Source organism: Alexandromys fortis, unplaced genomic scaffold (assembly GCF_014885135.2).
Source record: "Alexandromys fortis isolate MF-2015 unplaced genomic scaffold, M_Fortis_MF-2015_v1.1 scaffold_26, whole genome shotgun sequence".
In the NCBI taxonomy this organism is placed as follows: Eukaryota; Metazoa; Chordata; class Mammalia; order Rodentia; family Cricetidae; genus Alexandromys; species Alexandromys fortis.
In genome coordinates, this window is record NW_026067894.1 from 11,088,241 (window position 1) to 11,103,553 (window position 15,313).

General features: G+C 51.2%; 1 protein-coding gene across 1 annotated transcript in view; it reads right to left on the reverse strand.

Annotated features, from left to right (window-relative positions):
- Positions 1–423: 423 nt before the first annotated feature.
- Nkain1 (sodium/potassium transporting ATPase interacting 1) overlaps positions 424–15,313 on the reverse strand; it is a 38,327-nt gene continuing 23,437 nt past the window's right edge. Inside the window, exons 2-8 of the mRNA XM_050156766.1 lie at positions 7,872–8,009; positions 6,909–6,989; positions 4,113–4,310; positions 3,197–3,257; positions 2,616–2,697; positions 2,212–2,444; positions 424–2,079 (exon numbers count right to left, since the gene is read on the reverse strand). Coding sequence (XP_050012723.1) covers positions 2,435–2,444; positions 2,616–2,697; positions 3,197–3,257; positions 4,113–4,310; positions 6,909–6,989; positions 7,872–8,009 — 570 coding nt within the window. The 3' untranslated portion in view covers positions 424–2,079; positions 2,212–2,434. The remainder of the gene's footprint in view (positions 2,080–2,211; positions 2,445–2,615; positions 2,698–3,196; positions 3,258–4,112; positions 4,311–6,908; positions 6,990–7,871; positions 8,010–15,313) is intronic.

Here is a 15,313-nt window from a genome sequence, read left to right on the forward strand (position 1 = left end):
TAATCCAGCACCGAGGAACCTGAAGGAGGAAGAGTATGAATTCTAGGACAGACTGAGTTACCTAGTGAAACCCAGTTTCAAGACAAACCCACAAAGGGGAGTTAGCTCCACCGGAAAAGGCACTTGCTAAGTAAGTCTGGAAGCCTGAGTTCAATACCTGGGACTCACATGGTAGAAGAGAACTGGTTCTAGCGAGTGGTGCTCTGACTTCCACATGTGCTCTGTGGCTTGTGCGCGTCAGCCCATTCCCACCCCCCTGCCCACGCACACAAACAAACAGAGTGAAAGGAAAAAAAGGTAGGATGAGAGAACCAACTCCAAGAAGCTGTCCTTCAAACTCCACATGAACACTATGGCACACAGCCCCCCCCAACACAAATTATTATAAATATTTCAAAAAGGGCAAGTGTAGTGTGGCACACTCCTTTAATCCCAGAACTTCAGAGGCAGAGGCAAACAGACAACTGTGAGTTCAAGGCCACCCTGGTCTATATAGTGAGTTCTGGATGAGCCAGGGCTACACAGAGAGACCCTGTCTCAAACAGAAAGCTAAATGTATGTATATATGTTAAAAGTGAAATGACCACCCAGCTTTGCCCATTTTTTTGGCAGGGACTTTCCCCTTTGGAGGTCTTTCTGACCACAGGGCAGGACAGGCACACAGTGAAGAAAACACCTTTTTTAATCAAACCACCTGCATGGATACCAGGGAGGTCCCAGTCCATAAGGTCTCACTGAGAAGCAAACCCAGTCCCCCTGCAAAACCTGGCTTATAAAACCGAAAGTCTTCAAATCATCAGTGGCTAAACCCTTGAGTAGAAAGAGGCCTGGGGAAGGGATGGGAGAAGCGAGTGCTGCAGGTGGCAAGAGACAGCCTGGTCTAAAGGAAGTCTGTCACCCTCTGATGTGGCTCACCAGCCAGGGACCTGTGAGGACCAGAGGGGCTCCTGGGCCTGGCTGTTTCGTGTGGTATTTTGGATGGGACAGTGGAGTAGGTTTGCCATCCTAGCTCAGGCAAGCCTTGAATGGAGAATGGGGAAGGACGTGGTCACCACGGTGTGGTGTGAACTGTCTCCACTGCCCAAGCTCTCTGATAGGCTTCTTAGTCAGGGAGGCTCCAGTTCCAGAGATGGGGCATTGACGGCTACTCTCTGGACACATCACCAAGCAGTACTCAGGACACAGGGTCCTCAGGGCATCTGTGGAGGGAGGTGATGAGGACAGGCCTTCTCTCTGCTTGTCCCCAAGAAGGGCGGGGTGCTGACTCTCCACCCACACCCCCACTCTGCCCCTTCAGTGCTCCTGGACACCATCTTCTTCCCTCCTGAGACCACAATGGTGAAGTAGGTGTAGGAATCGAGGGTTTAGTAGGATTGCTAGGGGAAGGGGGCGGGGTAGCAGCAAAGGATCATGGGATAGGAGACCCAGGCTTAAGGACCTGGTGGAGGGTAGGATGAGGGGTGGCCCTGCTTTCCTGGAGGATGAGGTTCAAAGGTTTGCCAAAGAAGGGCAGGCTGAGACTACAAAGGTTTCCTGTGGGTCAGGCTGAACTCAAGGCTTTGGGCTCTGTCTGTCTGGTTCCCAACAAGAGAAGAAACTGGTATATTGCTTTAAGAGTGGAGCTGGTGAGTGGTGGTGATGGTATGTGAGTGTGTGGGAATGCCCACGCTGCAAGGGGGGCGTGTAAACCAAGTCCGGAGGCCGGATCCTGGGTTGCAGAGTTTAAAACTAGAACCTGCGGGATTCAAAGCCTGCCTCCACTAAAGCCTTACTGTGTGGCTTCAAGCGAGTCACTTCACGTCTCTGGGCCTCAGTTTTCCCATCTGCACTGTGGCCCAGAGAATTGAGAAATGAGCACGCCGGAAGTGTCATCTGCTCAGGGATTATTTTAATTATCTGAGGTGGGGAAACTGAGGCCCAGAGAGAGAGAGCAAAGGCTCTGCCAGATGTCACGCAGGGTGTCAGAGATGCCCCTGCAGCTGGAGCCCAGGACTCCTGCTCCGAGTTCCTAGTGTCGTTCCCCAGGGCAGGTACACGAGGGATGAGATGGGGATGAGCCCGACTGTCTTGCTGTTTGAACTGAGGGCAAAAATACTAGGTAAGGAGCGAATCTGAAGAAAGGGGGAGACCCTGGCACGTACCAAGGCTGAGATTAAAAAAAATACAAACCCAGCGATTCCCCCTCCCCCCCCAGTCCCGTCCTGTCCCAACCCTGAAGTCCGGCTGCTAAGGGCCATGGCCAGAGCCAGGTCAAGTCCAAGTTCGAGTCTCAGTCCGCATTTGCTCCAGGGGCGGTAGATCCAGAAAAGGCTGCGCAAGGTGCAGTCAACCTGTGGGCAGCCAAGGAGAGCGCCTGCCCATCGTGATCCTAGCTCCTTACAGCGCGGCTTCTAACTCCAGTTGCCCAGGTATGCGGGTAGGTCCCGGGCAGAGGCTACCCCGACCTGCAGGAAACAAAGACGTTTTAGGGGGTGCATCTGCAGATCTGCGAGTAGATGAGCAGAGAGACCCGGGTGCCCGTGCCTTCTCTGCGTCCTTCCCTCCACCAACACTACAGACTCCGCCTCCAGCCACACCCAGTCGCCACCTCCCCTCCCCCATGCACAGGGACCCACGTGTACAGAGGTTGCAGCTGTAAATGCGACGTCTTCTGCGGCGCCTGGTACCCATAGGAGTCAAAGCCACCGATGAAGTCAACTGCGGAAGGAAAGGGGTGAGTTATGAGAGACTGCTCTGAAGGCGAAAAACCCAGGACTGGACTCCATTCCCTGGGTAGCACGGCCTGAGGAGTGAGTGGTGCCGGGAACGGCCATGCCTGTGATCAGGACGAGGAACTAGAGCGGGGAGTGCGGGGGAGTGCGTGGGAGAGGGGAGGGACAAGTGAGCCCCCTTCTCAAGTGGCAGCAGTAGGAGAGAGATGGCCAGGTTAAAGGAAGGCCCTAAGGCTCTAAGACCTTCAATTGGGTTAGAGCCAGCAATGGGACCGGGCGATTCTGGGGCCTTGGACCGAGCACCTGGTCATCTGAGTCCTAACCAGAATGGGTACGAAGACCTCATGCACCCCTGCCCTCTCTTCTTTCCTTAGAAACGGGGTCCCCAAGTTGACCCCGGGGCTCCCTGGAGGGGGGGGGGAGGGAGGAAGCCCTGTCCACGGTGCTGAAATGTCACCCTACTTCCCCGGGGGAGCCGCACTTACAGCTGTCCTCCTCTTCCAGGAACACTTTGCTCACGTAACAGGCAAACACGAAGCCGAACAGCTGGCGGCGGCGGCGGGGGGGGGGGGGGGGGGGGGGGGGGGGGGGGGGGGGGGGGGGGGGGGAGAGGGAGGAGATATGACAGTCAGGAAGAGCAAGACAAGTTGTCCCTGCCCTCTCTACCCACCCAACTCAGCACCCTGGCCAAAGCAAACACTTAAGTTAAATGTCAAGGCTTCGAAGACTGGGTGTGAGTGACTTCCGACAAGCAGCTTGTGTCTCTGGCTTCCCAGGTCAGCCCGGGGCTGTGCCTCACTCAAACTGTTAAGTGAAAGGATTATGTGACCCTGCCTGTGTAAAGTGCTTAGGACAGGGCTACCCCTCCGGTTAATGGTCTCAAGTAGCCCAGGCTGGCCTTGAGCTCTGGATCCTCCAGCCTTTATATACACCACCATGCCTGGCTGTGACCCCTATTTGGAGTCTGTAAGGTTGGCACTGTTTTTTCCATGCAAACAGGAAGAAAGCTTAGGTTTATCCAAGGTCCCATGGCGTGTTAGATAGTGAAGTCCAGCAGGAGCTGGCCTGAAGTCTTGTCCCATTCATGAAACTTGTCTGTGCCCTTCTTAGAAGCTGGGGGAAGGGTGGGAGGGGGAGGGAGGTGGAGCCAAGGGAGGCTGGAGTACATAGGTTCCTCTCCCCCCCCTCTCGTGGGGGATAGGAGAGTCTGAAACTCACTATGTAATCTAGGCTGATCTCCAACTTGTGATCGCAATCCCCCTGCCTCTGCCTGTCTGAGTGTTGGAATTAAAGGTATATGCCACCACACCTGGCTTGTCTTCTCTTAACTGGGACTAAAGAACAGGATGGGTTGGACTCTGCACTTCTGGGAAGATGGGGTGGGTGATGAACAGGACTTACAGCTAGGAAGATCTGCAGGGCACTGCTGAGGGCTTCAATGTAAGGATAGTCAAGCAGGCAGCCCGTGACGGAGATGACATGGTGGTCCTCCAGTGCCAGGCGCGAGTTCAGAACAGGAGTCACCAGGCAGCCGGGCCCATTCTCCATCCACCACGAGCGATGCAGGGATGTGTTGAAGGTCATGATAAAGTCCCGGTCCTGGGGGGCAGAGGGGCCTGGGATACTGAGCGGTGAGGAAGGACAGAAGGATACTCCCCAGGCTCTCGCTACCACCCACTCTCACAGCCTGCAAGTCCACATACTGCCGGCAGGTGGCAGTAGATGATCATGTAGACACTAGTCCGCTATCAGTGAAATGGAAAAGGGTGGGTGTTGAGCCTTGGAATTTAAGAATTAGAAGGGACACTAACAGGCACAGGGTCTAACTCCCCAGGCATTGGTGAAATCCTTAATACAAGCTTCCATTGGTGCCCTTTGTGTGACTCTGGACAAATCTCTCTTCTTGTTCCATAATCTCCCATTTGTTACATGGAGAAGGGAATGGTGTGCAGCCTTGTGCCCATCAATGCCTTTAGTCTTTTATTCCTTCAGTCAGACCAACAGCCACCATGCTGGCCAGAAGCCAAACACACAGGCCCGGGATCGAGCTTCGTCTCATGTGTAACCACATGGGGCTCTACTTTTTTGTTTGTTTTTGTTTTTCAAGACAGGTTTCTCTGTGTAGTCCTGGCTGCCCTAGAACTTGCTCTGTAGACCAGGCTGGCCTTGAACATAGAAAACTGCCTACTCTGCCTCCAGAGTGCTAGGATTAAAGATGTGTACCTCCACGCCCATCTTGTACTTTAGTGTATGTGTAAGTGTGTGTGCGCGAGCGTGAATGTACACGTGCACATACTGAGGCCAGAGGTCAAAGTTGGCTGGCTTCCTCAACTGCCCTCCCACCTTTTTTCTTTTACATTTATTATTGCTGGTGTGTGTGTGTGTGCGTGTGTGTGCGCGCGCGCGCCTATGTGCACACCTGTGTGTACCCAAGTACCACAGGACATGTCTAGAGGTCTGAGTACAATTTTTGGGAGCTGGTTCTCATTTTGCCTTCCACTGCAGGGCCCAGGATTGAACCCGGGTCACCAGGCTTGCAAAACAAGCGTTTTACCCATTGAACCACCTCTCGGACCCTGCCTCATTTTTTGAGTTAGGGCCTCTCAATGACCCTGGAGTTCACAGTTTGGTTAGACTGGCTGGCCTGAAATCCCTTGGGACACCTCTTTCTCTGCCTCTCCTAGTACTGGGGTTACAGATACACACCACTGGAGGGCTTTTATTGTGGTTGCAGGGGATGTGAACTCAGACACTTGACCATTGAACCATCTCTGGTTTAGAGAAGGCTGTGGGACGGGGATGCGGCTCAGGTGGGAGAGTGCTTATTTAGCATACAGGAAGCCTTGGGGTCCCTCCCCAGCACCACATGCAGTGGGGTATGACTGTAATCCCAGCACTTGGGGGGAAACATGGAGGGTCAGGAGTTCAAAGTCATCCTTAGCTATGGAGTGTTTGATGCCTGCTAAAGCTACAAGAGACCCTGTCTCAAAAAAACAAAACAAACAAACAAACAAATAGAAACAAAGAGGAGTGGGCTGGAGAGATGTTTCAGCAGTTAAGAACACCGACTGCCCTTCCAGAAGATCGGAGTTCTAGCACCCACATGGCAGCTCCCATCTGTCTGTAACTCCTGTTCCAGGGTTCATCTGCCCTCTTCTGGTTTCTGCCAGCACTACACACACGATGTCCAGAGAGACGTACAGCCAGACAAAGCACCCCGTGGTGATTTGAATGAGAATAGCTCCTATAGGGTCATATGTTTGAATATTTTGTTCCCAGTTGGCGGGACTGTTTGGAAAGCATTAGAAGGTGTGGCCTTGTTGGTGGCGTGTCACTGGGGGTGGGGCTCTGAGGCTCTACCAGCACCCTGATCTCCCCCTCCACCCAGGGATTGTGGATCAAGATGTGAGTTCTCAGGTGTTTCCGCTGCAAGCCCTTGCTCCGCCATCCTGGACTCTGACTCTGAAACCCAAACTAAACTCTTTCTTTTATAAGTTGCCTTGGTCATGGCGTTTTATCACAGCAATAGAAAAGTAACTACCGCACAGCCGTACACATACAATAAATAATAAATGAATCTAAAGAAAGAGCTAACTGAAGCTGAGAAGAGGCCATTTGCCCAGTTGTCAAACTGCTGGGCAGTGTTCAGCAGGGACTTAAACGGAGCAGGGTCAAGCCATGAAGCCAAAGTTCTTATTCACATATGTGGCCTCCTTCATAACTCAAAACAGGAGTTGTGTCTCTCGGGCTTGCTCTTCTTGAAGCTCCACACCTCTACTGTCTTCAGCTCTTCTCCATATGGCATAGTTTGTTCAATTTCCCCTGAACAAATGCCACTTAGTCTCTTTCCTTTCTGAAGAAGATTGACCAGCCCTGGGCCCACCACGTCTTTGTGCCTAAGTGATGAAGAGTGCACGTGTGACGTTTTCACACCTTTGGTTTTTTTTTTACTAAGCTTGTGATCAACAGAGTCCTCAGCTCATTCTCACAGCAAATGCTCCTTGGCCTCATCAGTCCCATCATTGTTTTGGAGACATGCAGAAGAGGTCAGGGACAGAAATGGAGGTCAAGCGGGCTGCATGGATTACCTGAGTGTACAGAGGGGAAAGGTGTGTGGGAGACACACTGCCCCATTCCCCCCCGTAGAGACGGCAAAGGTCAGGCTGTGCCCTGCACACCACCAGGCCGGAGGCTTACCTGGGACAGCTGTCCAACCTCCAGGTAGAAGCAGATGATGAAGGCGTTCCAGCCAACCCAGAGCACCAGCCAGGCTGCGTACTGAGGAAAGCAGAGGGGAGATCAGGGTGGGGGCCGAGGTGGCTCAGTCAATAGAGACAGACTGCAAGGGCAGGGGGATCTTTAAAGTAGAGGTTACAAGTCCACATTCATCTCTCACAGCCCTGCAGGGCAAGCAAACATGTCGTCTCCCCTCTATGAAGGCCCAGAGGAAGGCTCAGCATCTCTGGATCACACAGCTGGGATGAAGGGCTGGCCCTTAGCCCAAGCTCTTGTGGAGCGACCTCCTCTATGTGTACTTCAATTACATTGAGTAGTTTATTAAAAATACAAATTGAGAGGGACTGGATAAATGGCTCAGGGGTTAAGAGCACTGGCTGCTCTTCCAGAGGTCCCGAGTTCAATTCCCAGCAACCACATGGTGGCTCACAACCGTCTATAATGAGATCTGGTGTTCTCTTCTAGTGTACAGAGGTAGGTGGATCTTCGAGTTCAAGGCCAGCCTGGTCTACAGAGTGGTTCCAGGACAGCCAGGGCTACCCAGAAAACCCTGTTTCAAAATCAATCAATCAATCAATCAATCAACACAAAACAAAAAACCAAACTGGGGCTGGAGAGATGGCTCAGAGTTTAGATGAGATTTTTATTCCCAGCATCCACACAAGGGCAGGCTCACAACCACCTGTAACTTGAGGTGTAAGGGATCCAATGTCCTCTTCTGATCTCCTCAGGTACCCACACTCAAGTGCACCCCTTCCTAATTAAAAATAAATAAATAATATCTTAAAAACACTTTATCCCCTGGGAAGATTCTCTAGGGAAAAATACCACCCTGGTATGTTGTGAGTGTATGACTTTGAGGTTTGGGTATTTGTGTCCCTTTAGGCTCATGGGTAGGAGACAGGGGCAAGGAAAGGGACGTACCAGAATGAGATACCGGGATCGATACTGCACAGTGCCAAAGATGCCCAGGATGACAGCCATGATGTGTAGGAAGTTGGCCAGGATGGGAGCCCACTGGTAGCCCAGGAAATCAAAGATCTGTCGCTGGAGCGCAGCCACCTGTGGAAGAGACAGGCTGAGACAACTGCCATGCAAAAGGACAAAGACTCAAGACACCCGGTCCCTCAGCCCGGAGTAATGCAAGAGGAAGTCCGGCCTCCACAGCTGACTGTGACTTTGGGGTAGGAGTGGGAATCTGAGCCAGGCCCAGTAAAACCAGCTCTCAAAACAAATAGACATGGGGTGGGGGTGGGGGGTAAAACCAGCTCTCAAAACAAATAGACATGGGGTGGGGGTGGGGGCGGGGGCGGGGCAGGATGGCTGAGAGGATGCAGGTGCTGGCCACTGAGCCTGACTACCTGAAGTTGATCCCCAGGACCCAAATGGTGAGATAACCGAATCCCACAATGGGTCCTCTGATATGCATAAGGCTTCCTCCAAATAAATGAATGTAATTAATTTTTCTAGGTTGGGGGATTGAGAATATAGCTCAGCGGGAAAGCACTTGTCCAGCACGTCCAAACCTTAGGTTGGCTTCTCAGCACTAAAACCGAACAAGAACATCCCCAGAGTGAAGCAGAGGGCTTGCTTAGGAATGAGGGTGGGTGGGTAGGGGATTTGGGTCAAGTAAGAGATCCCAGGGTCTCTTCCTGCCAGGGCAGCAGGATGGTACAGGCTGATGCCACCACACAGATGGCACAGCCTGGGAAGAGACCAAAGAAGCTGCAGGCTTGGGCAGGATATGAGGGGAGCCTGGTCATGCCAAGCTTGGGCCTGGGCACCTTCCCATCTGCCTCTTGCTGGTGACAGCCCTCACAGGGCGCTGCAGATGGTCAGAGGCATCCCAAGTTCATCTCTCCCTGCACACGCCTTGGCAGGAAGACAGATCTGGGCTCTTACGTCATCGTGAGAAGAGAGCGTGTAGTTCAGACGAAACAAATGACTTGCCCAAGGTCACACAGCAGGCAGGTGGCAGAACAGACTTTTCTCTGCCACCTGTCTCTTCTAAATACCAAGGTACCATGCTTCCCAGAGGGCCCTGGCTCTGGAGTCAAGGGGCACAGGTGGGGAGAGGGGAGTGTGCCTCTGTCTGCTGGGGGACTTTGGCCAGGTCACCTGCCCTGCTGGGCCTCAGGCCCCTCACCTATACATAAGGATTAATGGACTCCACAATCTAGCCCCGACTGGGTGGCTGGCTGACCTTGGGGAAGGACTTGCTAGGCACGTCCTCTTCCTCACTCCACTGTCTCTCTTTTTTTTTAAATTTTATTTGTGCGTGCATGCGTGTGCACGCGCGTGCGTGTGCGCTGACCAGAGGACAACCTGCAAGAGCCATTTCTCTTCTTCTACCATGTAGGTCCCGGCAATAAAGTTCACGTTATCAGATCTAGCATCAGGTGACTTTATGCCGCCTTACTGTCCCCTGACTTCTACACTTTCAGCAACTGAATTTAGAACTGGAGTCTCCACCTCCTTTCCTTTACCCAAGGCCTCCTGGATTGTGGAAATACAGCTCAACTTTCACCTTCCACGGGTGGGAGGACCCCAGGTGGCTCTATCCCTAACCCTGGATGTTCCTGTCCCTCACAGCCATCACCTATCCACTCCAGCACTGAGCTCCGGCTGGGTCACCATCCACCTGACATGCAGTGCGTCCCATCCACTAGCTCCTCCACATCTCAGAACAGTTAGTATACATCACCTGTGCAGGCTCTGAGGTCCCCACCCTTTGGAAATAGTGTAAAGAGGGTTGGGAAATCATACAGCACAAGTCCACAAGGCCAGTCACAAACCCCAGGCCTCAGAGAGACAGATGTCAAGACGGCCTTTGTCTAGTGTGGTAGTATAGTAGTATACTTCATAATTCCAGGACTCAGGAGGCAGAGACAAAGGGACCCCAAGTCAGAGCCAGTCTGGGTTACACAGTAGCACCTTGTCTCAAAACACACACACAAAAGACACTTTTTAAATTATATTTATTTATTCATTTATTTATTTATTATGTATACAATATTCTGTCTTGTGTATGTTTGCAGGCCAGAAGAGGGCACTAGACCTCATTACAGATGGCTGTGAGCCACCATGTGGTTGCCGGGAATTGAACTCAGGACCTTTGGAAGAGCAGGCAGTGCTCTTAACCACTGAGCCATCTCTCCAGCCCCACAAAAGACACTTTTAAAAATTCAAACTGGTATGGGAGTTGGGTGGGAAGATGGCTCAGTGGGTAAAGAAGGCACTTGCTACCACGTCCGACAATCCAAGTTCAATCTTCAAAGCCCATGTGGTAGGAGCAAACCAATTCCTGCAAACTGTTTTCTGATTTCACATGTACATTTTGGCATAAGTGGGCCTGTACACACACACACACACACACACACACACACACAATTCATAAATGGAGAAAGGATGTATACAATAAAATGTCTTATTCAAGGGGCTGGAGAGATGGCTCAGAGGTTAAAGCACTGGCTGCTCTTTTAGAGGTCCTGAGTTCCATTCCTAGCAACCACATGGTGGCTCACAACCATCTATAATAAGATCTGGTGGTTTCTTCTGGTTTGCAGCAATACAATGGAGACAGAATATATGCATTAATAAAAAAAAATTAAAAATGCTTTATTCTTATTTGCTAGCTAAGCGCACCTTGTCTCAAGATGAGTGGGAAACATTCCCAATAAACATCTTGGATACTGTCTGGCATTGTGGCACATGCCTTTAATCTTAGCACTTGGGAGACAGAGGCAGGTGGATCCCTGAGTTGGAGGCCAGCTTGGTTTACAGAGCAAGTGCCAGGACAGCCAGGGCTACACAGAGAAACCTTGTCTCAGAAAAACAAGCAAGCAAACAAACCCCATCTTGGATACTAAAGAACTTGCTGAGAGTTGGTAGTGTACAACCATGATCCCAGCACTTGGGAGGTGGGAGCAGAAGAATCAGAGTTCAAGTAGCTCAGTTTCTGGTCTTGCACTCCCAGAAACTTCCTGACCTCTCTTCCTGCTGCGAGGCTCCCAGGTGTGTGTCATCACCATCTTTCATAAAATGCAACTTTATTGTTATTATTATCATTATGATATGTGTGCAGCAGATGTGCTACAGTGAGCATGCGGCAGTTAGAGGGACAACTTTTGGACGTCTGTGGCTCCCGGGATCAAACTCAGTTTGTCACGCTCGGTGGCAAGGGCTTTAACCACTGAGTCATCTTCCCAGCCCTTTATTTTATTTAATTAATTATTTTTTTTTTTTGGCCACGGGGCTTCATGTAGCCCACTCTGGGCTCACACTCACCAGGTAGCCAAGGTTATTGGTGACATCCTGTCTCACTTTCTTTCCTGGAATGCTGGGATTGCAGGTGTGTGCCACCAAGTTGTTTTGTGCAGCCAATGGTGGAAAGGCAGGGAAGGCTGCTAGAACCAGAAGCCGTAAGCGGTCTCTGGGGGTCTGTTACTTTGTCATACATTATGATTAATAACAGTAGCAAAATTGTGGTTATGAAGTAGCAACGAAATAATTTTACGGTTTGGGGTCACAACAACATGAGGAACTGTATTAAAGGGTCTGTTGCAGCATTAGGAAGGTTGAGAACCACTGCTCTACGTAGATCAGGTTGGCCTCGAACTCCCAGCACTGGGACTAAAGGCATGCACCACCATCACCTGGCTGTCATCTTGATTCTTGAGCCTACGGGGTTATGTGCGGCCTCCCTGGGCTTTGCCACTGCCACACTGCCATCCCCTGACCTTGGCCCTATCCCGTGCACTGCACCCTCCCAGAAGCATCCTTGGGAAGTCTGCTTCTCTTTCCTTCTCCCATGCTCCCAAGGTCCCAACAGGGGTCGACAGTCTTTGGATCACCACGCTACCCTAAGGCTATTTCAGCACCTTCAATGCAGGCCATATCACCCACTGGTTGGTCTCTGAATACAATTTTTCTTTTCTCATACAGGATCTCGGAGCCCAGGCTGTTCTGCAATTCAAGATCCTCCTGCCTCAGCCTCCCGAGTGCTGGGTTTACAAACCCACTCCACCATGTCTGGCATTCACCGTAAACCTAACCTTCTGGCCCTGTCCATTGCCAGTGTCCACTCCCCTGATGTGTCCAAATGCAAGAAACCTCAGTTCTAACTCAAGCGTTCTTCCTGCTCTCTAACACCCCCAAGTCTAGGGGTCACAAACGGGACAAGTCTTCCATCTGATAACTTTCACCATATGTGCTTCCTCCCACCTGGACGCTCCAACCCTCCTCTCCCAGATACCTCAAGCCTGACACACACACTTTCCTCCAAGACCTAGTCTGCTTGGCTGCCCTTCCCCAGGCCCTTAGCTCCCCACCCCCAAACCCTGATTATTTATTTATCGGGTGGCTGCAAGCTGAGGGGGATGCTGTTGCTATGGGAACCTTCAGCCCCTTGTCAGGGCTGCCTCTGGTCTCAGTAGGATGCTCTTGTCTGTCTAGACTCCAACCCCAGGAGCCCAATCCCAGGTGGGAACTGGAGTGGGGGTGGGGAATAATACAGATGGAAGTACCCCAGAAGCAGGAAGCTGGCTAGGACGGAGGCAGGGAAGGGGCTGGGCAAAGGGCCATGGAACTTTATCAGAAGTCTCTGGTACCTCAGCCCTTGCCCATCAATTTTGCAAGTCAACTACTTCCCTGGCCAATACTCCAGTGTGCGGCCATATGCCTTAGGTGCAGAAGTCTGGCTGTCTGGGGGAAGAGGAGGGTGGCGCCCTAAGAGTCCCAGAGGAAAGGAAAGGGCAGCCCTTCTGCCTCTGACTGATTCTGAGGAGCAAATCTTCCCATTTGGGGTCCAGCAGACTGGGATGAAAACACAGTTTAGTGAGTGACTCATCCTGCAACCCTGGGCAGGTTCTCCCTCTTCAAGCCTCAGTTTCCCCACTGGTGAAGTGTTCTGTCACATAAAGTGCTCAGCTAGCGGGGTGTCTGAGGCACAGTTGGTCCTTAGTACGAGGCAGCAGCCCCTCGCGTGCCTCGAAGCCCCCCTTCCCAGTGGATTTCTGAGGCAGCTGATAAAATTACACTCGACTCAGCCCCTCATCCGTGAAATGAGGGGCTGGGCTGAAGCTGATGCCGCAGGCTGGAAGGAGCCCCGAGATCCCCCTAGTGCAGCCCTCATTAGGGCTCAGCACAGCGACAGCTGGGAGGGACAGCCTGAGGGGAGGGAGCTCCCAGTTCCTAGACTGGACCACCTGGGGGGGGATTCCACCTGGGGCCAGCACTATTGTGTGTCAGCTGAAAGAGTATCCTAGCTGGCTTAAAGGGAGCGTGGTGGAGACCAGGTGGGGCTTTTAACAAGGGCAGGGAAGGGATTTAATCCACCGAAGAGATTTCTTAAGCGCCTTCTGCGCAGGCCCTAGGGCTAAGGACAGGGGGATGCGAGGCAGTGAGCAAACCATGTGGCCTCTGTCTTAGAAAGCAGGGGTCCAAGATGCTATGGTGGCACACGCCTGCAGTCCCAGCATCTGGGATTGGGAGACAGAGGCAGGAGCGCCTACTGCAGATTTGATGCTAGCCTGGGTTTACAGTGAATCCGGATCTCAAAACCCAGAAGTGGGGGGAGAAAAGAAAGTAGCAAGAAGGAAGGACGAAGGGAAGGGATGAAGAGAAAAGAAGGAAGGAGAGAGAGAGGAAGAAGGAGGAGAGACAGGCCATGGCCTCTGGTGGTTGATATGGGGACACTGTACAGGCCCCCTCTCCTCTGTGCCTAGGACACCACTGACATATACACACTGTGCCCCTGCCTTCTCTGGGAGCCTCAGCCGCCCTCCCCAGCCCAGACCCCACTGGAAACCAGCCAGCACTATCACCTTAAGTTAAAAAGGCAAGTGGCAAAGCAGCATGAGTCCAGTGTAAAAAACAAAAGCCAGAAAAAAGACACCAAATGCCTGTGAGAGCAAAGGCAGCATCAAGAGACAGGAAAAGGCAACAGTTATGAGAGGTCATCTCAGGGGGAGAAGAGCAGGACACACACACACACACACACACACACACACACACCCCTGGAGCCGTGACCTGGCTCACAACTAAGATAATAGGTTTAAGAAAGTTAAAGTCAGCCAGGTGCAGTGGTGCAAGCTTTTTAATCCCAGCATGGGGGGTGGGGGGGGGTTGTGAGGCAGAGGCAGACTGATTTCTGTGAGTTTGAGGCCAGCCTGGTCTATGGAGTGAGTTCCAGGTCAGGTTCCAAAGGTGCACAGAGAAACACCGTCTCAAAAAACAAAACAAAACAAAAACAAAAAAAATCTAATCTACATGAGAAGTAGAAAAAGGCAAGATCTCCTGAGTAAATTAGGAGTGTGGGGACCATGGGGAGAGGGTAGAAGGAGAAGGGAAGGGAGGGGAAAAGAGAAAAACATATAGCTCAATTAAAAATAATAAAAATAAACTCTAGCTGGGCAGTGGTGGTGCACACCTTTAATCCCAGCACTCAGGAGGCAGAGGCAAGCAGATCTCTGTGAGTTTGAGACCAGCCTGGTCTACAAGAGCTAGTTCCAAGATAGGCTCCAAAGCTATAGAGAAACCCTGTCTCAAAAAAACCAAACCAAAAAAAAAAAAAAGATAGAAAAAAACTCTAAAAAACAATAACAAAAGGATTAATAATAATTTATTTGTATTTAAAAAAAATTAAAAATTGAATTAGAAGAACCTGCCTTTGCCTCAGCTAGATTACAAGTAGGAGAAATTATCCGGTAAACTGTAGCCATTGAAAGGGCTGAAATCTGAGAATGTTTTATTCAATATATTCTGGCACTGAGAAAGACAAAAAAAGAAAAAAGGAAAGAAGGAAGGAAAGAAAGAAAAAGAAAGGAAAAAAGAAAGGGTTAAAGTTTGGAGGCTGGAGAGATAGATGGCTCAGCAGTTAAGAGCACTGGCTGCTCTTTCAGGGGAATTCCCAGCACCCACATGGTGGCTCACACCTGTTTGTCATTGCAACTCCAGGAGTTCTGACACCTTCACACAGACACACATCCAGGGAAAAACACCAGTGCACATAAAATAAAAAATAAAGAAAAAAGAAAGACCGTTAAGGTGGCAGGTGAACAGCTGAGGGACAGGGCTACTGTGTGTGAAACTGACTCAAATCCCAGCACCTACACACACACACACACACACACACACACACACACACACACACACGTTCTCAAAAGCCAGGTGTGGTAGAGGCAGGAGGGTCAGGAAATCAAGGTCAGCCTCAGCTACACATTGAATTTGAGGCTAGCCTAGGATATATATTTTTAAAACAAAACACCCCCCCCCAACAAAAAACAAACAAAAACCAAAGGAGCTGGGCTGGTGAGATGGCTCACTGGGTAAAGACAGTTGCTGCCAAGCCTGACATACTCTCCAGG